The 26442-nt window shown below is 41.1% G+C and overlaps 1 protein-coding gene across 1 annotated transcript; it reads left to right on the top strand.

Annotated features, from left to right (window-relative positions):
* The first annotated feature begins 415 nt into the window (after positions 1-415).
* LOC120044445 lies at positions 416-19801 on the top strand. Its single transcript, XM_038989094.1, has 12 exons — positions 416-481; positions 944-1012; positions 1297-1344; positions 1552-1689; positions 1881-2010; positions 3665-3682; positions 3984-4019; positions 16282-16362; positions 16544-16567; positions 18557-18672; positions 18852-18911; positions 19029-19801. The coding sequence occupies exons 1-12, from the start codon at positions 440-442 to the stop codon at positions 19056-19058; spliced, it is 792 nt and encodes a 263-aa protein (XP_038845022.1). The 5' UTR covers positions 416-439; the 3' UTR covers positions 19059-19801.
* Positions 19802-26442: the final 6641 nt, after the last annotated feature.

The following is a 26442-nucleotide window of genomic DNA, read 5'->3' as shown; positions in this document are numbered from 1 at the left end:
TGGTCATGCATGAGTATATATCATGTTCAGTTGGTAGGATATTAACTGCTTGGTTACACATTAAAAGTTAGATAAATCCATTCCTACTGTTATGCCACTAGTAGACCTATCCTACCTCCTGAAATATCCTGAAATATCTACAGTATTTGATCATGACCAATACAACACATGAATTGTGCTTAACGCTATAGACAATCACACTGATGACACACACAAAGAATGGAAGTGACACTTGAAAAACATTCTGTTCCTCAAATTAAGGGCAGGCAAAAAATTGTCTGTCATTAATGTTTCTGTCAGGATAAACCAGTACTAACTCACAGTTGAGGAAGTTTTGCAGGGAGAATTGTTGAAGGAAGAATATTTATTTTCTCTCCCTCACCCTCCCCTCCCCCATCTCTTTCTGCCCAGGGGGAATCCTAATGGTTACCAAGGCAACATGACAAGTGACTTGGCATGGATCATCAGAGCTTGTCTCTTTGTGAGTTCTAGACTCTATATTGCCTCATCATTTCTCACCGACACTATTCAAGCTGTCACACCACTGACAGGCACACCTGCAGCTGGAGATACCAGTACCCATCTGGGTTTCGCTCACGTTATCATATAAAACAGTCCGCCATGAATCTTTGATACCCTGAATTGACTGGAAAAGGTTTGACCGCAACCCTGAAACACACACAGCTCCTACTACTTATGTGCACGTTGTTTAGCTGTATATGAATGAAACAAAGTTTGAATTCTATCTGATGTGGTTGTTGTGAAATTGCCTATAATTCAATTAGGTATTCACTATTATTTAATGATTATTTAACCATGCAAATTGCACTCTTCAGGTTATTAACAGATAAATAGTGTACTCGAACTGATACTCTCCTTTCCTCTCCTCTGCTTTCCTCTCCTCTCCTTTGATCCTCTACTCTCTCTCTCCTCTCCTCAACAGGTGTGCCTGTGGAGAGCCTGTCTGTGTGAAGGGTCTGACGGCATGTATAACGAATATTTGACAGAAATGGTAAATGATAGTCACTAGTTACTCATCACAATTATTTTTTACTTTTTTTTTTACCTTTATTTGTCTAGGTAAGTCAGTTAAGAACAAATTCTTATTTTCAATGACGGCCTAGGAACAGTGGCAGTTAACTGCCTTGTTCAGGGGCAGAACGACAGATTTGTACCTTGTCAGCTCGGGATTCGATCTTGCGGATACTTGTCCAACGCTCTAACCACTAGGCTACACTGCCACCCCATAATATGATGTTGAACCTTTAAGTAACTGGTTGCCTTTTTACCTTCAAGGTAGACCGTCTGCCAAAGGACTATTTGTTCAGAGTGAACAAAAGTGAGGTATGGGTTCCATTCCATTTCTGTACATTCTATCTGTAAAGCCTGACTCCTAACTTGAAATCTGCAAGTGTAAATTGAACTTGAATCCATTGACGTACAGGCAAAATGTTATGAAAAGGTCAATGTTATGCAAGCTTATCTCAAGCTATGATTTGGCCGTAAAGGATTAGAAACTTAATTTCTGTCATTTCCACATGTTTATTACAGGAAACATTTGAAAGAGTTGCAAAAGCCCTTAGCTGGTTCTATTGGGAGAACTGTGAGAAGGACTTTGAATGCAAAGATTACCCTGAAGACACAACAAATTCTGCTGTATGTTACTTACTGAACTGTCTGCATGAGGAGGTAGGTCTATGTCACTGTGTGTGTGTGTGTGTGTGTGTGTGTGTGTGTGTGTGTGTGTGTGTGTGCGTGCGTGCGTGCGTGCGTGCGTGCGTGCGTGCGTGCGTGCGTGCGTGCGTGCGTGCGTGCGTGCGTGCGTGCGTGTGTGTTCCTCCAGTACTGAGCCTCTTCTTCTTCCTCCCCCTCTATAACAGGAACCTGAGTGTGTCTCCAATGTCACATACAGTCTAGCTGAGGTGGAGTTGGTCAGTGTGAAAGGCTTCAAGTGTCTGGTTGAAGATGCATTCAATCACAAATATAATTCATCACAAGAACAAGAGGACGGTATGTTTAAAATACCTTTGGTTCCATGACCTCTAGTGCATAAAATAATAATATTACATGAAGTACATCGATAGTGCCTTCGGAAAGTATTCAGACCCCTTGGATTTTTCCACATTTTGTTACGTTAGAGCCTTATTCTAAAATGGATTAAATCCTCAGAAATCTACACACAATAACCCATAATGACTAAGCGAAAACAGGTTTTGATTTTCTTTTGCAAATGTATAAAAATAATTAAAAGAGAAATACCTTATTTACATCAGTATTCAGATCCTTTGCTATGAGATTTTTTTTTTTTTGTTTGTTTGTTTATTGTTTCTACAACTTGATTGGAATCAACCTTTGGTAAATTCAATTGATTGGACATGATTTGGAAAGGCACACACCAGTCTATATAAGGTCCCACAGTTGACAGTGTATGTCAGAGCAAAAACCCTGCCATGAGGTCGAAGGAATTGTCCGTAGAGCTCCGAGACAGGATTGTGTCGAGACACAGATCTGGGGAAGGGTACCAAAACATTTCTACAGCATTGAAGGTCCCAAAGAACACAGTTGCCTCCATCATTCTTCAATGGAAGAAGTTTGGAACCACCAAGACTTCCTAGAGCTGGCTGCCCGGCCAAACTGAGCAATCGGGGGAGAAGGGCCTTGGTAATCGGTGACCAAGAACCCGATGGTCATTCTGACAGAGCTCTAGAGTTCCTCTGCGGAGATGGGAGAACCTTCCAGAAGGACAACCATCCCTGCAGCACTCCACCAATTAGGCCTTTATGGTAGAGTGGCCAGATGGAAGCCACTCCTCAGTAAAAGGCACATGACAGCCCACTTGGAGTTTGCCAAAAGGCACCCAAAGACTCTCAGACCATGAGAAACAAGATTCTCTGGTCTGATGAAACCAAGATTGAAATCTTTGGCCTGAATGCCAAGCGTCATGTCACGTCTGGGGGAAACCTGGCATCATCCCTACGGTGAAGCATGGTGCTGGCAGCATCATGCTGTGGGGATGTTTTTCAGAGGCAGGGACTAGGACACTAGTCAGGGTCGAGGGAAAGCTGAACGGAGCAAAGTACAGAGAGATCCTCGATGAAAACCTGCTCCAGAGCGCTCAGGACCTCAGACTGGGGCGAAGGTTCACGTTCCAACAGGACAACGACCCTAAGCACACAGCCAAGACAACACAGGAGTAGCTTCAGGACAAGTCTCTGAATGTCCTTGAGTGGCCCAGCCAGAGCCCGGGCTTGGACCCGATCGAACATCTCTGGAAAGACTTGATGTTAGCTGTGCATCAACGCTCCCATACAACCTGACAGAGCCTGAAGAAGACAGAAGAATGGGAGCATCTCCCCAAATACAGGTGTGCCAAGCTTGTATCGTCATACCCACGAAGACTCGAGGCTGTCATCGCTGCCCAATATGCATCTGAGTAATGGGTCTGAATACTTATATAAATGTGATATTTATGTTTTTTTTTTATATATATAAATTAGCAAACATTTCTAAAAACCTGTTTTTGCTTTGTCATTATGGGGTATTGTGTGTAGATTGAAAAAATGTGGGAAAAGTCAAGGGGTCTGAATACTTTCCGAAAGCACTGTATGTTGTATATTGTCAACGCATCTCCCTTCTTACTATATGCCCTGTGTTTTGTTTACAGAATGTGCTGATGTTTTTGGTAAGCATTTGTGTGTGCATGCGTGTGCGCGCGCGTGTGTGTGTGTGTGTGAAATATGCTTATTAAAAAGAGGGATGGTTTTGACCTTTCCTTCTCTATGTGATGCAGATAGATGGCCAAAAGCAACTACACCGGTTAAGTGTGTGTGCTTGTGTGCATGCGTACGTATGCTCGTGTGTGTGCCTTCTGTACAAGCAATAATGGTCGTCACTACCATCATGGGACTTTTATGAATTGTGCTTATTTACAATAAGTAGTAGTTTTAACCCATTGTTCTTCACCTCTCTCTTTTCCTCTCTAGTTGATGCAGTGAGATGCCAAAAAGCAACTACACTTGGTAAGTGTGTGTGTGTGTGGTAACACTTTATTTGAATTGTCCATCTATAGATGCTCTACAGACGATCAATAACATTTCAACTAACCCTAGATGTAACCCTTACCCTATCAACCAATTCCTTTTTTTTGTACTTTTTACCCCCAATTTCGTGATATCCAATACAGTCTTGTCACATTGCTGCTACTCCCGTACGCACTCGGGAGAGGCGAAGGTCGAGAGCCATGTGTCCTCCGAAACACGAACCTACCAAGCCGCACTGCTTCTTGACACACTGGTCGCTTAACCCGGAAGCCAGCCGCACCAATGTGTCGGAGGAAACACACCGTACAACTGGCGACCATGACAGCGTGCATGTGCCCGGCCCGCCACAGGAGTCGCTAGAATGCGATGGGACAAGGACATCCCGGCCGGCCAAAGCCTCCCCTAACCCGAACGACACTGGGCCAATTGTGCGCCTCCTCATTGGTCTCCCGGTCGCGTCTGGCTGCGACACAGCCTGGGATCGAACCAGGGTCTGCATTGACGCCGCTAGCACTGCGAAGCAGTGTCTTAGACCGCTGCGTCACTGGGTAGGCCCCGTGATTATGGCTTTTTGAGGTTTCGATTTTATTTTTAGACATTAGATGCACATGCGTTATGTGGGTTGAATGCTGTAACAACACAGAATAAAGCAATTCATAAAAGTCCCATGATGGTAGTGACGACCATTATTGCTTATCACTTATTAACCATAATTTATTCACATTACTTTAATAAAATATTTGATGTCTTTATTATTTCAATCCAAGTCATCATCTCATCTCTGTAGAGCTGCTGCCTATGCTGTCTGATAAATATCACAATTTTAATAGTTCTTTAAAGTAAATAAGGCAGACTTTTATGATTTCTGAATACCAACTACCAATCACTTAGATCATGTATTTTCAGGTAGAGATACCTCGCAAAGCAACTGCTTCCTATCCCTCTCAGGGGCCAAACATTATCAAAGGACTGTATATTGTTAACCATCTTGACATCCTCAGACTGTCACATACATCTCTCTCTCTCTCTCTCTCTCTCTCTCTCTCTCTCTCTCTCTCTCTCAATTTAATTCAATTCAAGGGTCTTTATTGGCATGGGAAACATATGTTAACATTGCCAAAGCAAGTGAAGTAGATAATATACAAAAGTGAAATAAACAATAAAAATGAACAGTAAACATTACACTCATAGAAGTTCCAGAAGAATAAAGACATTGCAAATGTCATATTATGTATATCTACAGTGTTGTAATGATGTGCAAATGCTTAAATTACAAAAGGGAAAATAAATAAGTATGGGTTGTATTTACAATGGTGTTTGTTCTTCACTGGTTGCCCTTTTCTTGTGGCAACAGGTCACAAATCTTGCTGCTGTGACGGCACACTGGTATTTCACCCAGTAGATTTGGAAGTTTATCAACATCGGGTTTGTTTTTGAATTCTTTGTGGGTCTTTGTAATCTGAGGGAAATATGCGTCTCTATTATGGTCATACATTTGGCAGGAGGTTAGGAAGTGCAGCTCAGTTTCCACCTCCATTTTGTGGGCAGTGTGCACATAGCCTGTCTTCTCTTGAGAGCCAGGTCTGCCTACGGCGACCTTTCTCAATAACAAGGCTATGCTCATTGAGTCTGTACATAGTCAAAGCTTTCCTTAAGTTTGGGTCAGTCACAGTGGTCAGGTATTCTGCCACTGTGTACTCTCTGTTAAGGGCCAAATAACATTGTAGTTTGCTCTGTTTTTTTGTTAATTCTTTCCAATGTGTCAAGTAATTATCTTTTTGTTTTCTCGTGATTTGATTGGGTCTAATTGTGTTGCAGTCCTGGGGCTCTGTTAGGTCTGTTTGTGTTTGTTAACAGAGCCCCAGGACCAGCTTGCTTAGGACTCTTCTCCAGGTTCATCTCTCTGTAGGTGATGGCTTTGTTATGGAAGGTTTTGGAATCACTTCCTTTTAGGTGGTTGTAGAATTTAACGGCTCTTTTCTGGATTTTGATAATTAGCGGGTATCGGCCTAATTCTGCTCTGCGTGCATTATTTGGTGTTTTACATTGTACGAGGAGGATATTTTAGCAGAATTCTGCATGCAGAGTCTCAATTTGTTGTTTGTCCCATTTTGTGAATTCTTGGTTGGTGAGCGGACCCCAGACCTCACAACCATGACGGGCAATGGGTTCTATAACTGATTCAAGCATTTTTAGCCAGATCCTAATTGGTATGTCAAATTTGATGTTCCTTTTGATGGCATAGAAGGCCCTTCTCGCCTTGTCTCTCAGATCGTTCACAGCGTTGTGGAAGTTACCTGTGGCGCTGATGTTTAGGCCAAAGTATGTATAGTTTCTTGTGTGTTCTAGGGCAACGGTGTCTAGATGGAATTTGTATTTGTGGTCCTGGCGACTGGACCTTTTTTGTAACCCCATTATTTTGGTCTTACTGAGATTTACTGTCAGTGCCTAGGTCTGGAAGAATCTGTACAGAAGATCTAGGTACTGCTGTAGGCGCTCCTTGGTTGGTGACAGAAGCACCAGATCATCAGCAAACAGTAGACATTTGACTTCAGATTCTAGTAGGGTGCTGCAGACTGTTCTGTGCCCTCGCCAATTGGTTGATATATATGTTGAAGAGGGTGGGGCTTAAGCTGCATCCCTGTCTCACCCCACGGCCCTGTGGGAAGAAATGTGCGTTTTTTGCCTATTTTAACCGCACACTTGTTGTTTGTGTACATGGATTTTATAATGTCGTATGTTTTTCCACCAAAACACCACTTTCCATCAATTTGTATAGCAGACCCTCATGCCAAATTGAGTTGAAGGCTTTTTTGAAATCAACAAAGCATGAGAAGACTTTGCCTTTGTTTTGGTTTGTTTGTTTGTCAATTAGGGTGTGCAGGGTGAATACTTGGTCTGTCGTATGTTAATAGCCAATTTCACATTTGCCTAGTACATTGTTTTCACTGAGGAAATGTACAAGTCTGCTGTTAATGATAATGCAGAGGATTTTCCCACGGTTGCTGTTGACGCATATCCCACGGTAGATATTGGGGTCAAATTTGTCTCCAATTTTGTGGATTGGGGTGATAAGTACTTGGTTCCAAATATTGGGGAAGATGCTAGAGCTAAGGATGATGTTAAAGAGTTTTAGTATAGCCAATTGGATTTTGTGGTCTGTATATTTTATAATTTCATTGAGGATACCATCAACAACACAGGCCTTTTTGGGTTGGAGGGTTTTTTATTTTGTCCTGTAGTTCATTCAAGGTAATTGGAGAATCCGGTAGGTTCTGGTAGTCTTTAATAGTTGATTCTAAGATTTGTATTTGATCATGTACAGTTGTAGTCGAAAGTTTGCATACACTTAGGTTGGAGTCATAACTCGTTTTTCAACCACTCCATAAATTTCTTGTTAACCAACTATAGTTTTGGCATGTCGATTAGGACATCTACTTTGTGCATGACCCAAGTCATTTTTCCAACAATTGTTTACAGACAGATTATTTCACTTATAATTCACTGTATCACAATTCCAGTGGGTCAGAAGTTTACATGCGCTAAGTTGACTGTGCCTTTTAACAGCTTAAATTCCAGAAAATTATGTCATGGCTATAGAAGCTTCTGATAGGCTAATTGACATAATTTGAGTCAATTGGAGGTTTACCTGTAGATATATTTAAAGGCCTACCTTCAACGCAGTGCCTCTTTGCTTAACATCATGGGAAAATCAAAAAATCAGCCAAGACCTCAGAGAAAAAATTGTAGACCTCCACAAGTCTGGTTCATCCTTGGGAGCAATTTCCAAACGCCTGAAGGTACCACATTCATCTGTACAAACAATAGTACACAAGTATAAACACCATGGGACCACGCAGCCGTCATACCGCTCAGGAAGGAGACGCGTTCTGTCTCCTAGAGATGAACGTACTTTGGTGCGAAAAGTGCAAATCAATCCCAGAACAACAGCAAAGGACCTTGTGAAGATGCTGGAGGAAACAGGTACAAAGTATTTATATCCACAGTAAAACGAGTCCTATATCGACATAACCTGAAAGGCCGCTCAGCAAGGAAGGAGCCACTGCTCCAAAACCGCCATAAAGAAGCCAGACTACGGTTTGAAAGGGCACATGGGGACAAAGATTGTACTTTTTGGAAAAATGTCCTCTGGTCAGATGACAAAAATAGAACTGTTTCGCCATAATGACCATCGTTATGTTTGGAGGAAAAAGGGGGAGGCTTGCAAGCCGAAGAACACCATCCCAACCGTGAAGCACGGGGGTGGCAGCATCATGTTGTGGGGGTGCTTTGCTGCAGGAGGGACTGATGCACTTCACAAAATAGATGGCATCATGAGGAAGGACAATTATGTGTCACGTTCGTCGTATGAATCGGACGAAGGTGCAGCATCGTATGCGTACATTCTTTATTATATTAAGAATGAACACTGAACAAACGAACCAAAATAACAAAACGACACGTGAAGCTATACAAATGAGTGCTGACAGGCAACTACACATAGACAAGAACCCACAAACACCAAAGGGTAAATGGCTACCTAAATATGATCCCCAATCAGAGACAACGATAACCAGCCTCTGATTGGGAACCATATCAGGCCACCATAGACATACAAAAAACCCTAGACAATACAAAAACTAACGTACCCACCCTAGTCACACCCTGATCTAACCAAAATATAAAGATAACAGATATCTCAGGTCAGGGTGTGACATTATGTGGATATATTGGAGCAACATCTCAAGACATCAGTCAGGAAGTTAAAGCTTGGTCGCAAATGGGTCTTCCAAATGGAAAATGACCCCAAGCATACTTCCAAAGTTGTGGCAAAATGGCTTAAGGACTTCAAAGTCAAGGTATTGGAGTGGCCATCACAAAGCCCTGACCTCAATCCTATAGAACATTTGTGGGCAGAACTGAAAAAGCGTGTGCGAGCAAGGAGGCCTACACACCTGACTCAGTTACACCAGCTCTGTCAGGAGGAATGGGCCAAAATTCACCCAACTTATTGTGGGAAGCTTGTAGAAGGCTTCCCAAAACGTTTGACCCAAGTTCACCAATTTAAAGGCAATGCTACCAAATACTAATTGAGTGTATGTAAACTTCTGACCCACTGGGAATGTGATGAAAGAAATAAAATCTGAAATAAATCATTCTCTCTACTATTATTCTGACATTTCACGTTCTTAAAAAAAGTGGTGATCCTAACTGAGTTTTTACTAAGATTAAATGTCAGGAATTGTGAAAAACTGAGTTTAATTGTATTTGGATAAGGTGTATGTAAACTTCCGACTTCAACTGTATATGTTTTTGCTGTTTGTTCTTTGTTCTTTGTTATAGAGCCAAAAAGATTGGAGAAGTGGTTTACCCATACATCTCCATTTTGGAAAGATAATTATTTGTGTTGTTTAGTGTTTTCCAATTTTACCAGAAGTGGTTAGAGTCTATGGATTCTTCAATTACATAGAGCTGATTTCTGACGTGCTGTTCCTTCTTTTTCTGTAGTGTTTTTCTGTATTATTTTAGTGATTCACCATAGTGAATAGTTTCCGGGTCTCTATGTTTTTGGTTGAACAGGTTTCTCAGTTTCATTCTTAGGATTTTGCATTCTTCATCAAACCGTTTGTCATTGTTGTTCATTTTCTTCGGTTTTCTGTTTGGAATTTTTAGATTTGATAGGGAAGCTGAGAGGTCAAATATACTCTTTAGGTTTTCTACTGCCAGGTTTACACCTTCAGTATTACAGTGAAACATTTTGTCCAGGAAATTGTCTAGAAGGGATTGAATTTGTTGTTGCCCAATGGTTTTTTGGTAGATTTCCACACTACTCTCCTTCCATCTATAGTATTTGTTAATATTATTCAGCTCATTTGGCTTTGATTCCTCATGATTGAGCAAAGCTCTGTTCAAGTAGTGTGATTTTGCTGTGATCTGATAAGGGTGTCAGTGAATGCTCTGAGAGACTCTGGGTTGAGGTCAGTGATAAAGTAGTCTACAAGTACTACTGCCAAGAGATGAGCTATATGTGTACCTACCATAGGAGTCCCCTCGAAGCCTACCATTGACTATGTACATACCCAGCGTGCGACAGAGCTGCAGGAGTTGTGACCCGTTTTTTTTTGCTTATGTTGTCATAGTTGTGCCTAGGGGGGCATGTGGGGGAGAGAATGCTGTCCCCTCCAGGTAGGTGTTTGTCCCCCTGTGTGCTGAGGGTGTTAGGTTATTGTCCAGTTCTGGCATTTAGGTCGCCACAGACTAGTGCATGTCCCTGGGCCTGGAAATTGTTGATCTCCCCTCTAGGATGGAGAAGCTGTCATCGTTAAAGTATGGGGATTCTATTGGGGGGGATATAGGTAGCACACATGACACATTTTTCTCTGTTGAGATCATTTCCTTATTCATTTCTAGCCAGATGTAAAATGTTCCTGATTTGACTAATTTAATAGAGTGGGTTAGGTCTGATCTATACCAAATTAGCATACCCCCTGAGTCTCTTCCCTGTTTCACACCTGGTCGTTTGGTGGATTGGACAACCAGCTCTCTGTAACCTGGAGGGCAACCAGTGGGTCCATCTCCTTTATACCATGTTTCTTGTAGGATGACAATGTCTGTATTTCCAATTTCTTTGATGAAGTCTGGGTTCCTGCTCTTTAGGCCAAAGGCAGATGACCTCAGACCTTGTATATTCCAGGATGAGATGGTAAAATCTTTGTGTTCCATAGTGTCTAGTGTTGTTTTTGTGTGGTTTAGGCCCGGACCATCACAGCAGAGCATGTTGAGCATCTGATACATACCTCTTAGGTCACAGGATGGGGCTTGCGTGGGTGTAATAGTGGGGGTTGGGCTGCTGACATGTTGTCCTGCTGTCATGTTGAGGTCCGTGCCGCAGGGGCGGGGGCATGGTATGGGCAGAAGGGGTATAGGTCTGATATGGGGGGGCCTATATAGGATGTGGCCAGGGTTTGTTTGGGGTGGTCTTAGCTGGTTGGGGTGTGGCTGGTGATGCTGTGTGTAGGTCCTCTTGGCGTGGGTTCTCTCGGTGCAAGTCCTTCAGGGGGGGTCTTGCAGGTCTGGGAGGGTGTCTCGCTGGTCTCGGCGGGGTGTCCGTTGCTCTGTTCTCTATCTCTCTCTGCCTGCTCTCTCTGTCTGCCTGCTCTCTCTGTCTGCCTGCTCTCTATGTCTCTCTCTGTCTCTCTCTGTCTGCCTGCTCTCTATGTCTCTCTCTGTCTCTCTCTGCTCTCGCACTCTCGCTTTCTCTCTGTCTCGCTCTCTCTGTGGTTAGTTACAGTATTCTCTTGGCTGGGCTGGGAATTCTTCACTGCTTCCATGGCCAGAGGGCCCGCCACCATGTGTGTGTACTGTCATTGTGTGTGTGTAGCCGCTGTGTGTGTGTGTATGGAAGCAATGGATCTGGAATCTGTGGACATTGGGGTGTGTGTGTGACGACCAGGGGCCAAACATTATCAAAGGACTGTATTGTTAACCATCATGACATTCTCATGCATCTCTCTCTCTCTCTCTCAATTCAATTCAATTCAAGGGTCTTTTTTGGCATGGGAAACATACAGTGGGGAGAACAAGTATTTGAGACACTGCCGATTTTGCAGGTTTTCCTACTTACAAAGCATGTAGAGGTTGTGAGAGACGGAATCTAAAACAAAAATCCAGAAAATCACATTGTATGATTTTTAAGTAATTAATTTGCATTTTATTGCATGACATAAGTATTTGATACATCAGAAAAGCAGAACTTAATATTTGGTACAGAAACCTTTGTTTGCAATTACAGAGATCATACGTTTCCTGTAGTTCTTGACCAGGTTTGCACACACTGCAGCAGGGATTTTGGCCCACTCCTCCATACAGACCTTCTCCAGATCCTTCAGGTTTCGGGGCTAGGCCACTCCAGGACCTTGAGATGCTTCTTACGGAGCCACTCCTTAGTTGCCCTGGCTGTGTGTTTCGGGTCGTTGTCGTGCTGGAAGACCCAGCCAAGACCCATCTTCAATGCTCTTACTGAGGGAAGGAGGTTGTTGGCCAAGATCTCGCGATACATGGCCCCATCCATCCTCCCCTCAATACGGTGCAGTCGTCCTGTCCCCTTTGCAGAAAAGCATCCCCAAAGAATGATGTTTCCACCTCCATGCTTCACGGTTGGGATGGTGTTCTTGGGGTTGTACTCATCCTTCTTCTTCCTCCAAACAAGGTCCCCCTGCTCACATGCGCTGGCTTGAGCAGGGGGACCTTGCGTGCGCTGCAGGATTTTAATCCATGACGGCGTAGTGTGTTACTAATGGTTTTCTTTGAGACTGTGGTCCCAGCTCTCTTCAGGTCATTGACCAGGTCCTGCCGTGTAGTTCTGGGCTGATCCCTCACCTTCCTCATGATCATTGATGCCCCACGAGGTGAGATCTTGCATGGAGCCCCAGACCGAGGGTGATTGACCGTCATCTTCAACTTCTTCCATTTTCTAATAATTGCGCCAACAGTTGTTGCCTTCTCACCAAGCTACTTGCCTATTGTCCTGTAGCCCATCCCAGCCTTGTGCAATTTTATCCCTGATGTCCTTACACAGCTCTCTGGTCTTGGCCATTGTGGAGAGGTTGGAGTCTGTTTGATTGAGTGTGTGGACAGGTGTCTTTTATACAGGTAACGAGTTCAAACAGGTGCAGTTAATACAGGTAATGAGTGGAGAACAGGAGGGCTTCTTAAAGAAAAACAAACAGGTCTGTGAGAGCCGGAATTCTTACTGGTTGGTAGGTGATCAAATACTTATGTCATGCAATAAAATGCAAATGAATTACTTAAAAATCATACAATGTGATTTTCTGGATTTTTGTTTTAGATTCCGTCTCTCACAGTTGAAGTGTACCTATGATAAAAAATTACAGACCTCTACATGCTTTGTAAGTAGGAAAACCTGCAAAATCGGCAGTGTATCAAATACTTGTTCTCCCCACTGTATGTTAAACAACTTCTTATGGCAGCAATCCCGTTAACGGGATGATATGACAACAGCCAGTGAAAGTGCAGGGCGCCAAATTCAAACAACAGAAATCTCATAATTAAAATTCCTCAAACATACATGTATCTTATACCATTTTAAAGGTAATCTTGTTGTTACTCCCACCAAAGTGTCCGATTTCAAATAGAATTTACAGTGAAAGCACCACAAACGATTATGTTAGGTCACCGCAAAATCACAGAAAAACACAGCCATTTTTCCAGCCAAAGACAGGAGTCACAAAAAGCAGAAATAGAGATAAAATTAATCACTAACCTTTGATGATCTTCATCAGATGACACTCATAGGACTTCATGTTACACAATACATATATGTTTTGTTCGATTAAGTTCATATTTATATCCAAAAACCTCAGTTGACATTGGCGCCTTGTTCAGAAATGCCTCCAAAATATCCGGAGAAATTGCAGAGAGCCATGTCAAATAACATAAATACTCATCATAAACTTTGATGAAAGATACATGTTTTACATAGAATTAAAGATACACTTGTTCTTAATGCAACCGCTGTGTCAGATTTCAAAAATCTTTTCGGCAAAAGCACAATATTCAATAATCTGAGAACAGCGTTCAGCCACAAAAGGAAGCCATACAGTTACCCGCCAAATTGTGCAGTCAACAAAACTCATAAAAAGCATTATAAATCTTTACTTACCTTTGCTGATCTTCGTCGGAATGCAGTCCCAGGACTCCCACTTCCACAATAAATATTTGTTTTGTTCGGTAATGTCCATAATTTATGTCCAAGTAGCTACTTTTGTTAGCGCGTTTAGTACACAAATCCAAACGCTCGTGCAGGTCCCGCCTAACGTCGGACGAAAACTTCAAAAAGTTATATTACAGGTCGAATAAACTTGTCAAACTAAGTATAGAATCAATCTTTAGGATGTTGTTATCATAAATATTCAATAACGTTCCAACCGGAGAATTCCTTTGTGTCTATAGAAGTAATGGAACGCAAGTCCCTATCATGTGAAATGCGCGGGACCAGGACTTGGCTTTCTGCCAGACCACTGACTCAAACAGCTCCCATCCGGCTCAACATCACAGTAGAAGCTTCATTCAACGTTCTACAGACTGACATCTAGTGGAAGCCGTAGAAAGTGCAAACAGATCCATATCCTACTGTGTTTTCAATAGGCGATGAGTTGAAAATCAACCAACCTCAGATTTCTCACTTCCTGGTTGGATTTCTTCTCAGGTTTTTGCCTGCCATATGAGTTCTGTTATACTCACAGACAAAATTCAAACAGTTTTAGGAACTTCAGTGTTTTCTATCCAATACTAATAATAATATGCATATATTAGCAACTATGACTGATGAGCAGGCCGTTTACTCTGGGCACCTCTGTGCACCTTTCATCCAAGCTACTCAATACTGCCCCTGCAGCCATAAGAAGTTTTAACATTGCCAAAGCAAGGGAAGTAGATAATATACAAAAGTGAAATAAACCATAAAAATGAACAGTAAACATTACACACAGAAGTTCCAAAAGAATAAAGACATTACAAATGTCATATTATGTATATATACAGCGTTGTAACGATGTGCAAATGGTTGAAGTACAAAAGGGGATAAAAATAAGCATAAATATGGGTTGTATTTACAATGGTGTTTGTTCTTCACTGGTTGACCTTTTCTTGTGGCAACAGGTCACACATATTGCTGCTGTGATGGCAAACTGTGGTATTTCACCCAGTAGATTTGGGAGTTTATCAACTTTGGGTTTCGAATTCTTTGCTGATATCTGAGGGAAATATGTGTCTCTATTATGGTCCTACTTTAGGCAGGAGGTTAGGAAGTGCAGCTCAGTTTCCACCTCATTTTGTTGGGCAGTTTGCAAATAGCCTGTCTTCTCTTGAGAGCCAGGTCTGCCTATGGCAGCCTTTCTCAATAGCAAGGCTATGCTCACTGAGTCTCTCTTTCTCTCGAGCTCTATCTGCCTGCTCTCTCTCTCTCTCTCTCTGTCTGCCTGCTCTCTCTCTCTCTCTCTCTGTCTGCCTGCTCTCTCTCTCTCTCTCTCTTTGCTCTCTCTCTCTGTCTCGCTCTCTCTCTGGTTAGTTACAGTATTCTCTTGGCTGGGCTGGGAATCCCTGCTTTTGTGGCCAGAAGGCCCGCCACTATGTGTGTGTACTGTCATTGTGTGTGTGACACCCAGGGGCCAAGCATTATCAAAAGACTGTATTATTAACCATCATGCCATCCTCATCCTGTCACATACATCTCTCTCTCTCTCTCTCTCTCTTGCACTCTCGCTTACTTGCTATTTCTCTGTCTCGCTCTCTCTGTGGTTAGTTACAGTATTCTCTTGGCTGGGCTGGGAATTCTTCACTGCTGCTATGGCCAGAGGGCCCGCCACCATGTGTGTGTACTGGCATTGTGTGTGGGTATCCGCTGTGTGGGTGTATGGAAGCAGTGGGTGTGGAATCTGTGGACATTGGGATGTGTGTGGTGGAGGTCAATTGTTTGATATTTCCTGCTAAGTCTGATCTCAGTTTCAAAGGCATCAATGATTAGTGAATAACTACACTGAACCAAAATATAAACGCAACATGTCAAGTGTTGGTTTCATGAGCTGAAATAAAATGTACGACAAAACTGCACAAACACAATGCCACAGATGTCTCAAGTTTTGAGGGAGCGTGCAGTTGGCCTGCTGACTCCACCAGGGCTTTTGCCAGAGAATCGAATGTCCATTTCTCTACCATAAGTCGCTTCCAATGTCGTTTCAGAGAATTTGACAGTATGTCCAACCGGCTTCACAACCGCAGACACGTGTATGGCATCATGTGGGGTTATGGTATAGGCAGGCATAAGCTATGGACAATGAACACAATTGCATTTTATTGATGGCAATTAGAATGCATAGAAATACCATGGGGACCAGTCGTGAAATCTATAGATCAGGGCCTAACAAATTTATTTCAATTGACTGATTTCCTCGTATGAACTGGAACTCATTAAAATCAATTAAATTGTTGCATGTTGCATTTATGTTTTTTTTTCAGTATACAAACCTTTTTCTTTACATATTTTTAGATACAAAAACTCCAACAATATATACAACCACGTTACCCACCATAAATTACAGGAAGCATCTCTCTCTATTTTGTCATACAATGCTGTACCTTCTTTATTCAAAATCTGAATTCAAAATCTTGATAAAATAATATTTTAGGTGAAAGTCAATATTTTTTCTGACATTTGTTTTAGAAACATCATCGATCCCGCCCAAAACGTCATCATCAACAACACTACCACCATTGTCAACAATATCAAACAGCGGCAACATGGGTAGGACACTTTGCAATGTTTCATTAATCCTTTAATGATTATTAGAGCTCAGTTAGTGTGAAGAATGTCTGACATTGTGCCAGCCAAGTTAAAACCTCTGCTTACCTCGTCTCAGATTTTGAGTCCAAATGAATAATGTGGTGCATTATGACATGATATTATCGCTTTCCTTTTTTTCTAGAGTCACAAGAGCAGCGATTACAAAGTAAGTGTTTTAGCCTTGTTTATAGATACGCTACATTACCAAAAGTATGTAGACACTGTAGATAGATACTATAGATAGATACTGTAGATACTGATACTAAGATACTGTTGATAGATACTAAGATACTATAGATAGATACTGTAGATAGATACTATAGATAGATACTGTAGATAGATACTATAGATAGATACTGTAGATACTGATACTAAGATACTGTAGATAGATACTAAGATACTGTAGATAGATACTAAGATACTGTAGATAGATACTAAGATACTATAGATAGATACTGTAGATAGATACTATAGATAGATACTGTAGATACTGATACTAAGATACTGTAGATAGATACTAAGATACTATAGATAGATACTGTAGATAGATACTGTAGATACATACTAAGATACTGTAGATAGATACTAAGATACTGTAGATAGATACTAAGATACTGTAGATAGATACTGTAGATAGATACTAAGATACTATAGATAGATACTGTAGATAGATACTAAGATACTGTAGATAGATACTAAGATACTGTAGATAGATACTGTAGATGGATACTAAGATACTATAGATAGATACTGTAGATGGATACTAAGATACTATAGATAGATACTGTAGATAGATACTGTAGATAGATACTGTAGATAGATACTAAGATACTGTAGATAGATACTAAGATACTGTAGATAGATACTGTAGACGGATACTAAGATACTGTAGATAGATACTGTAGACGGATACTAAGATACTGTAGATAGATACTGTAGACGGATACTAAGATACTGTAGATAGATACTGTAGACAGATACTAAGGTACAGTAGATAGATACTGTAGGTACAGTGCATTCTGAAAGTATGCAGACCCTTTACTCAGTATTTTGTTGAAGCAGTTTTTGGCAGAGATTACAGCCTTGTGTCTTCTTGGGTATGACGCTACAAGCTTGGCACACCTGTATTTGGGGAGTTTCTCCCATTCTTCTCTGCAGATCCTCTCAAGCTCTGTCAGGTTGGATGGGGAGCGTCGCTGCACAGCTATTTTCAGGTCTCTCTGGTGATGTTTGATCAGGTTCAGGTCCTTCGCCCCAGTCTGAGGTCCTGAGCGCCGGGAGCAGGTTTTCATCAAGGATCTCTCTGTACTTTGCTCCGTTCATCTTTCCCTCGATCCAGACTAGTCTCCCAGTCCTTGTCGCTGAAAAACCATCCCCGCAGCATGATGCTGTGGGGATGGTGCCAGGTTTCCTCCAGATGTGACGCATTCAGGCCAAAGTTGAATCTTGGTTTCATCAGACCAGAGAATCATGTTTCTCATGGTCTGAGAGTCTTAAGGTGCCTTTTGGCAAACTCCAAACGGGCTGTCATGTGCCATTAGCTGAGGAGTGGCTTCCGTCTGGCCACTCTACCATAAAGGTCTGATTGGTGGAGTGCTGCAGAGATGGTTGTCCATCTGGAAGGTTCTCCCATCTCCATGACCATCGGGTTCTTGGTCACCTCGCTGACCAAGGCCCTTCTCCCCCGATTGCTCATTTTGGCCAAGCAGCCAGCACTAGGAAGAGTCTTGGTGGTTCCAAACTTCTTCCATTTAAGAATGATGGAGGCAACTGTGTTCTTGGGCACCTTCAATGATGCAGAAATGTTTTGGTACCCTTCCCCGGATCTATGCCTCGACACAATCCTGTCTCAGAGCTCTACGGACAATTCCTTCGACCTCATGGCTTGGCTTTTGCTCTGACATGCACTGTCAACTGTGGGACCTTATATAGATAGCTGTGTGCCTTTCCAAATTATGTCCAATCAATTGAATTTACAGCAGGTGGACTCCAGTCAAGTTGTAGAAACATCTCAAGGATGATCAATGGAAACGGAGCTCAATTACGAGTCCCATAGCAAAGGGTCTGAATACTTTCCGAATGCACTGTACATACTAAGATACTATAAATAGATAGATACTGTATACTCATCTCTCTCCGCTTTGCTTTCTCCTAGGGAAGGTCATATCAGTCAGTACGTTGTTAGCTATCTCTCTGATAGCTAATGTCCTCCTCTTGGGTGTTGTCATCTTGATCTTGCGGACCCGGGGGAGACGCCAGCATGAGGGCGTGGTGAGTGTGGTGTGTGTGTGTGTGTGTGTGTGTGTGTGTGTGTGTGTGTGTGTGTGTGTGTGTGTGTGTGTGTGTGTGTGTGTGTGTGTGTGTGTGTGTGTGTGTGTGTGTGTGTGTGTGTGTGTGTGCGTGCATGAGTGTGTGCTTTCTGTGGCTAAAGTGCTTCTTGTATTTTTTAGTCTCTTGCAATGCCTGAACTGACAGTATTGAACGCAGTAGAGGTACATCATCTGATGCAGGTAATATTCTCAGAATGCTACGGATCGATGACTTAGAGCACTATTCAGTTGAACCCAAGAGCGTTTGGATTTGCATGTAGTCAACAAAGTCTCTCTCTGTCACTCTCTCTCTCTCAGAACGACAACGGAGATGCTCTGCAGCACTGACCCCATTCAGAGGAATAATCCAGCTCTCTTCCATCTGCCACCATTTTCCCCTCACTTTACCAGATGACAACGGACAAATATATATCCTGAGCCAAAGAAAAGGAGCCAACAGTCCTCTCTTTCTCTCTCTCACTCTCACTCTCACTCTCACTCTCACTCTCACTCTCACTTCACACTTCACACTTCCAGGGCTGAGGCCACAACTCTTCTTCTCCTGCCACTGGCATTCTGGAGTTACTGTTGCAGACATGAATAAAAGCTCCCCTTCTTGTGTTTTAATGAGGAGAATGGGAGAACTAATAAATGTCCGTCTGTCAAGAGTCTCTAAAAACAAGACTTGGATTAAGGGAACACGGTGGTCTTGAATGTCACCCCTTGCCTTCTGCTGTCCGTTCAGCCCAAAGATAATATGTTCATGGGAATGGGAAGAAAACAGTGAGATGAACAATAAGATGAACCCTTTAGGGGCATACATTAGAACTAAGATGGGCCGATATTGAGTATTATTGTACTTTGCTGTAGTACAGTACTTTACGAACAAAACCTGCATCCATTCCTGACTGTGTTTGGATGATGTGGCTGTGTTACTTGATGAAAGGGGATTTTATGACGCAGAGGGAAAGAAAAATATCAAAGGAGTAAATCAGTAAAGAATAAAAGATGAAAGAAATAAAGTGAAGGCCATTTTATGTACAAAGTGTGTATATATTTAGAGTACTAGTCAAATTTTGGACACACCTACTAATTCCTTTTTTTTCTTTGACAATTTTCTACATTGTAGAATAATAGTGAAAACATCAAAACTATGAAATAACACATATGGAATCATGTAGTACCCAAAGAAGTGTTAACCAAATCAAAATATGTTTTATATTTGAGATTCTTCAAAGTAGCCACCCTTTGCCTTGATGACAGCTTTGCACACTCTTGGGATTATCTCAACCAGCTCCATGAGGAATGCTATTCCAACAGTCTTGAAGGAGATCTCACATATGCTGAGCACTTGTTGGCTGCTTTTCCTTCACTCTGCGGTCCAACTCATCCCAAACCATCTCAATTGGGTTGAGGTCAGTGATTGTGGAGGCCAGGTCATCTGATGCAATACTCCATCACTCTCCTTGGTCAATAGCCCTTACACAGCCTGGAGGTGTGTTGGGTCATTGTCCTGTTGAAAATCAAATTATGGTCCCATTAAGAGCAAACCAGATGGGATGGCGTATCGCTACAGAATGCTGTGGTAGCCATGCTGGTTAACGGTGCCTTGAATTTTAAATAAATCGCAGACAGTGTCACCAGCAATGCACCATCACACCACCTCCTCCATGCTTCACGGTGGGAACCACACATGCGGAGATCATCTGTTCACCTACTCTGCGTCTCACAAAGACAAGGCGGTTGGAACCAAAAATCTCACATTTGGACTCGTCAGACCAAAGGACAGATTTCCACCGGTCTATTGTCCATTGTTCGTGTTTCTTGGCACAAGCAAGTCTCTTCTTCTTATTGGTGTCCTTTAGTAGGTGTTTCTTTGCAGCAATTCAACCATGAAGGCCTGATTCACGCAGTCTCCTCTGAACAGTTGATGTTGAGATGTGTCTGTTACTTGAACTCTGTGAAGCATTTATGTGGGCTGCAATCTGAGGTGCAGTTAGCTCTAACTTATCCTCTGCAGCAGAGGTAACTCTGGGTCTTCCTTTCCTGTGGCGGTCCTCATGAGAGCCAGTTTCATCATAGCGCTGATGGGTTTTTGCAACTGCACTTGAAGACACTTTCAAAGTTCTTGAAATTTTCCACATTGCCTGACCTTCATGTCTTAAAGTAATGATGGACTGTCGTTTCTCTTTGCTTATTTGAGCAATTTATTTACCAAATAGGGCTATCATCTGTATACCACCCCTACCTTGTCACAACACAACTGATTGTCTCAAACATGCTAAGAAGGAAAGAAATTCCACAAATTAACTTTTAACAAGGCACACCTTTTAATTGAAATGCATTCCAGGTGACTACCTCATGTAGCTGGTTGTGAGAGAATGCCAAGAGTGTGCAAAGCTGTCATTAAGGCAAAGGGTGGCTACTTTGAAGAATCTCAAATATAAAATGCATTTTGATTTGTTTAACACTTTTTTGTTACTACATTTATTCCATATGTGTTATTTCATAGTTTGAATGTCTTCACGATTATTCTACAATGTAGAAAATAGTAAAAAATAAAGAAAAACCCTTGAATGAGTATATGTGTCCAAACTGTTGACTGGTACTGTAAAAACACTACCGTTCAAAAGTTTGGGGTCACTTAGAAATGTCCTTATTTTCCATGAAAACATACATGAAATGAGTTGCAAAATGAATAGGAAATATAGTCAAGATGTTGACAAGGTTATAAATAATGATGTTTCATTGAAATAATAATTGTGTCCTTTGCCTTCATCAAAGAACCCTCCATTTGCAGCAATTACAGCCTTGCAGACCTTTGGCATTCTAGTTGTCAATTTGTTGAGGTAATCTGAAGAGATTTCACCCCATGCTTCCTGAAGCAACTCCCTCAAGTTGGATTGGCTTGATGGGCACTTCTTACGTACCATACGGTCAAGCTGCTCCAACAGCTCAATTGAGTTGAGATTCGGTGACTGTGCTTTGAGTCATTGAAATTGGCTCCAATTAAGCGCCGTCCACAGGGGGGTATGGCATGGCGTTGCAAAATAGAGTGATAGCTTTCCTTCTTCAAGATCCCTTTTACCCTGTACAAATCTCCCACTTTACCACCACCAAAGCACGCCCAGACCATCACATTGCCTCCACCACGCTTGACAGATGACGTCAAGCACTCCTCCAGCATCTTTTTATTTTTTCTGCGTCTCACGAATGTTCTTCTTTGTGATCCGAACACCTCATACTTTTTCAATCTTCCTCTGTCCAGTGTCTGTGTTCTTTTGCCCATCTTAATCTTTTATTTTTATTGGCCAGTCTGAGATATGGCTTTTTCTTTGCAACTCTGCCTAGAAGGCCAGCATCCCGGAGTCGCCTCTTCACTGTTGACGTTGAGACTAGTGTTTTGCAGGTAATATTTAATGAAACTGCCAGTTGAGGACTTGGGAGGCGTCTGTTTCTCAAACTAGACACTTTAATGTACTTGTCCTCTTGCTCAGTTGTGCACCGGGGCCTCCCACTCCTCTTTCTATTCTGGTTAGAGACAGTTTGCGCTGTTCTGTGAAGGGAGTAGTACACAGCGTTGTACGAAATCTTCAGTTTCTTGGCAATTTTTCATGGAAATGGAATAGCCTTCATTTCGCAGAACAAGAATAGACTGATGACTTTCAGAAGAAAGTTCTTTGTTTCTGCCCATTTTGAGCCCGTAATCGAACCCACAAATGCTGATGCTTCAGATACTCAACTAGCTTAAAGGCCAGTTTTATTGCTTCTTTAATCAGAACAACAGTTTTAATCTGTGCTAACATAATTGCAAAAGGGTTTTCTAATGATCAATTAGTCTTTTAAAATTATAAACTTGGATTAGCTAACAACGTGCCATTGGAACAAAGGAGTGATGGTTGCTGATAATGGACCTCTGTACGCCTATGTAGATATTCCATAAAAAATCTGTCGTTTCCAGCTACAATAGTTATTTACAACATTACTAATGTCTACACTGTATTTCTGATCAATTTGATATTATTTTAATGGACAAAAACAAGGACATTTCTAAGTGATGCCAAACTTTTGAATGGTAATGTGTGTATATATATTTTTTTTCTATTTAACTATTTGCTTTGATATCTGCACCTTGTCATAAGCATTACGAGCAACATAAAACGTTTGTACCATGTCTATGTGTTGCAGAGACTGTACAGAGAGAGAGAGAGAGAGAGAGAGTGTGTGTGTGTGTGTGTGTGTGTGTGTGTGTGTGTGTGTGTGTGTGTGTGTGTGTGTGTGTGTGTGTGTGTGTGTGTGTGTGTGTGTGTGTGTGTGTGTGTGAACACTGTTTAAATGGCCTATGTTCTCTTTTGGAGCAGTGAGAGATGCTGTTTTTTCCTTATCAGTGTTTTCCCAAGACATTTTTTTTTTGGGGCGCGACTCAAAAGCCCCAACAACTTTTTTTTGAAAGGGGATGTTATTGTTGTGCTGTATGCCATTTGTAAAGAATCTTTACATCTAAATAGCTTGTTAATAAGTATTTTATATACAGGATCTGTTTAACATACTTTCTGGTCTGGTTTCCCTGACACAAATTAAGTCTAATCCAAAACTAAACATTTACTTCCATGGATATTCTCCATTGAGCATGCTTTTTACTCCAAGACTAGGTTTAGAGCTATATTCAACCTTGTCCAAATGAAAACCATGACCTTTTTAAATCTATTTCTACTTTTTCTTTGCTTGATCTCTAAGGGAAGGCTATTCCATAGACAAATGCCTGTATAGAAAAACGTTCTCCTCGCAGTGCTGTTTACTCTTGGGATTTTACAAGACATAACACTAGCTCTGGTATTGTAACTGTGTTGGTTATAGACCATATCAATGTGTTTTTTCTATGTTCATAGATTGAGCCAGCCAAGTTTCTGCAAGGCAAATAATATAGCAGATTTTCTGATAGGAGACTCTCGAACAAAGCTCTCCATCGAGGGACTGGACATTTGCCAATAAAACGGAGGAGAGTGCCAGTCGATTTCCACTTTTCTCTATGCGTATTCCGACCTTGAATTTAAGCATGAGAATAGCGTGCTATTCACCTGCTATTCGTTTTGGGTGGCGATCGAATTAATGAAGTTGTGGCGGAGGTGTATCCACAGATATGCCGTATTCCGACTTTTATTTAATACCCTAATAATTCCACCACCTTTACGCGCGAGGAAACCATGAATAAGGTCTAGTGAACCTACTGGTTCCAAGTGGAACTTTATTTTTTACGATATAAATAACACCGTTCTCCATGCACTGTAATTTAAACTTCATAAGAGCTAGGTAAATTAATAATCATTTTGGATGAGGGAATTGTAAATACAAATTACACTTGTTTTCGATCTATTTTACATGATTATCGCTGGAGACAAATGTGAAACCAGTCATATGGCTGCAAACTGAAGGATATCAAGTTTTGAATCCGATGTTTATTTGTGTATCAGTTCATAAACCATGTGCCATGGAATCGGTAAATCGAAAATCTCTTCCCAACTATTTACAACCTGTATAGCACAGCTGTAAAAATGTTGGTCCTTAAATGAAGTTAGTATACTTTTTTATTTATCACACTTTTCTTTAACCAGTTTTGGTCTTTAACGCCGTTTCCTCTTTAATTTTTGCTGAAATGCTGAAATTAGTTGGTTGTAATTTTGGATAGGACAGACATTTCCATATATTTTGTTAGCTGCATGTTTGACATAACTCCACCAGTCCTATTCATGATATAATTTACAAAGTTGATAATGTTTTTTATATTTTACTATTTTTAAATCAATTATTATATTTGAGTTTAACCATAATATCTGTTGTAATATTTGTTCTGTTCTGTTTTCTGGTGGCTTAAACTGAAATTGCAACCAACTTAAAAAAAAAAAAAAATGTAAATCGCAATTTGGAGATGATTTCATTTTCAAATAACTGAAAGTGAGAGGTTGTAATCTGAATAAAGGGAAAAAGCCACTGTTACTAATCTGCTAGAGAACCAGTTTGGATTTAAGTATTGCTTTTGTATGACTGCAGCTTTTATTGAGAGGTCTAATGCTTTAATATTTAATCATTTCTGCCCTCCGAATTCATATTCATTATATAAACAGGACTGTTTAATTTTGTCTGGTTTGTCATTCCAAATAAAATTGAATATTTTTGGTTCATATAATAAAAAATAAAAAAGGTCGTTAGGTGTAGGCAGGGCCATAAGCAAGTAGGTGAACTGGGATATGACTAAAGAGTTAATCAGGGGGAATTTTCCCAGTATCATGGTGATTATACCTAGTATGTCCACTTCAACATCAGACCATTTTAATTGGTAAACTACACAGTAATTTAAAAGTTGTCTTTTTTTTGTGATCCAATATGTAATATAGTACACTTATCATAGTTCAGTTGTAATCCAGAGAGGTTAGAAAAATCATCTAGATCCTCTGAGGCTGTGGAGGGATTCAAATTGTGGATTTAAAAGAAAATATGAAGAATCAGTAGTGTATATTATCTCCAATGTATTGTCAATGTAAAAAAATAAAAACTTTCTGATTAGGGGGAATAATATCCGACAATACCGTTTTAATTCTATGCGCTATGCATTTTGCTAGAATATTTGCATCACAACACTGAAGTGTAAGGGGCCTCCAATTTTTGTAAATGGACTGGATCTTTATATTTACCATCTAGGTCCTGTTTCAGTAATAATGAAATCAGATCTTGTTGAGTATTAGATAGTCTACTATTTTTATAGGAGTGGTTAAAAAATGATAATATCGGTCCTCAGAGTACATAAAAACAAGGTTTGATATACCTCAACTGGTATGCCATCCAGCCCTGGAGTTTTCACAGATTTAAAGGCTTTCATTGCATCAAGAAGTTCCTCCTCTATAATTTGGTCTTCACATGAGCCTTTCAGTACAGATGTTAATTTTACATTATTAAAATAAAAAAATAACTTTGGTTAGTGGAGATGGAGACTGAAACGAAAACAAATGCTTATAGTACATTACTTCCTCTTTTAAAATATTGTTGGGTGACTGATCTGTACCTTGACGCAATCCTGTCTCTGAGCTCTATGGACAATTTCTTCGACCTCATGGCTTGGTTTTTGCTCTGACATGCACTGTCAACTGGGGGACCTTATATAGACAGGTGTGAGCCTTTCCAAATAATGTCCAATCAATTGAATTTACCACAGGTGGACTCTAATCAAGTTGTAGAAACATCTCAAGGATGATCAATGGAAACAGGATGCACATGAGCTCAATTTCAAGTCTCATAGCAAAGGGTCTGAATACTTATGTAAATAAGGTATTTCTGTTTTGTATTTTTTATAAATTAGCAAAAGTTTCTACAAACCTGTTTTCGCTTTGTCATTATGGGGTATTGTGTGTAGATTGATGAGGGGGAAACAACAATTTAATCCATTTTAGAATAAGGCTGTAACGTCACAAAATGTACGATGATGATTGAGTGTCCATATAGCTGTACCATGATATTTGCACTGCTACTGACTAAACCTCCAATTGTTCTCCACTACCTCCTAAAACTTGCCAGTCCCAGTGACTGGCCTACCACCATTGTCCACCTGGATCCTAGGGTCTTTGAGAGATTGGGACCCATCCTTTGAAAAGTGCACACAGTGCCACCTACAGAACAGAAGCAGATCAACAGCCAAAAGCATTTCCAAGTCCCTCACCTTTGATATACTGTATACAGTTAT

The sequence above is a fragment of the Salvelinus namaycush genome, chromosome 3 (genome assembly GCF_016432855.1).
Source record: "Salvelinus namaycush isolate Seneca chromosome 3, SaNama_1.0, whole genome shotgun sequence".
Taxonomy (NCBI): domain Eukaryota; kingdom Metazoa; phylum Chordata; class Actinopteri; order Salmoniformes; family Salmonidae; genus Salvelinus; species Salvelinus namaycush.
The sequence above is the reverse complement of the archived record's forward strand: the minus strand, read 5'-3'. Positions and strand labels throughout refer to the sequence as shown.

Excerpts from the sequence above, each read along its gene's own strand:
- LOC120044445 (XM_038989094.1), top strand. The coding sequence starts at position 440 with ATGACAAGTGACTTGGCATGGATCATCAGAGCTTGTCTCTTT. Across the intron at positions 1,013-1,296 it reads ACGAATATTTGACAGAAATG|GTAGACCGTCTGCCAAAGGA; the intron begins GTAAATGATAGT and ends TTTACCTTCAAG. Across the intron at positions 16,363-16,543 it reads ATCAAACAGCGGCAACATGG|AGTCACAAGAGCAGCGATTA; the intron begins GTAGGACACTTT and ends CTTTTTTTCTAG.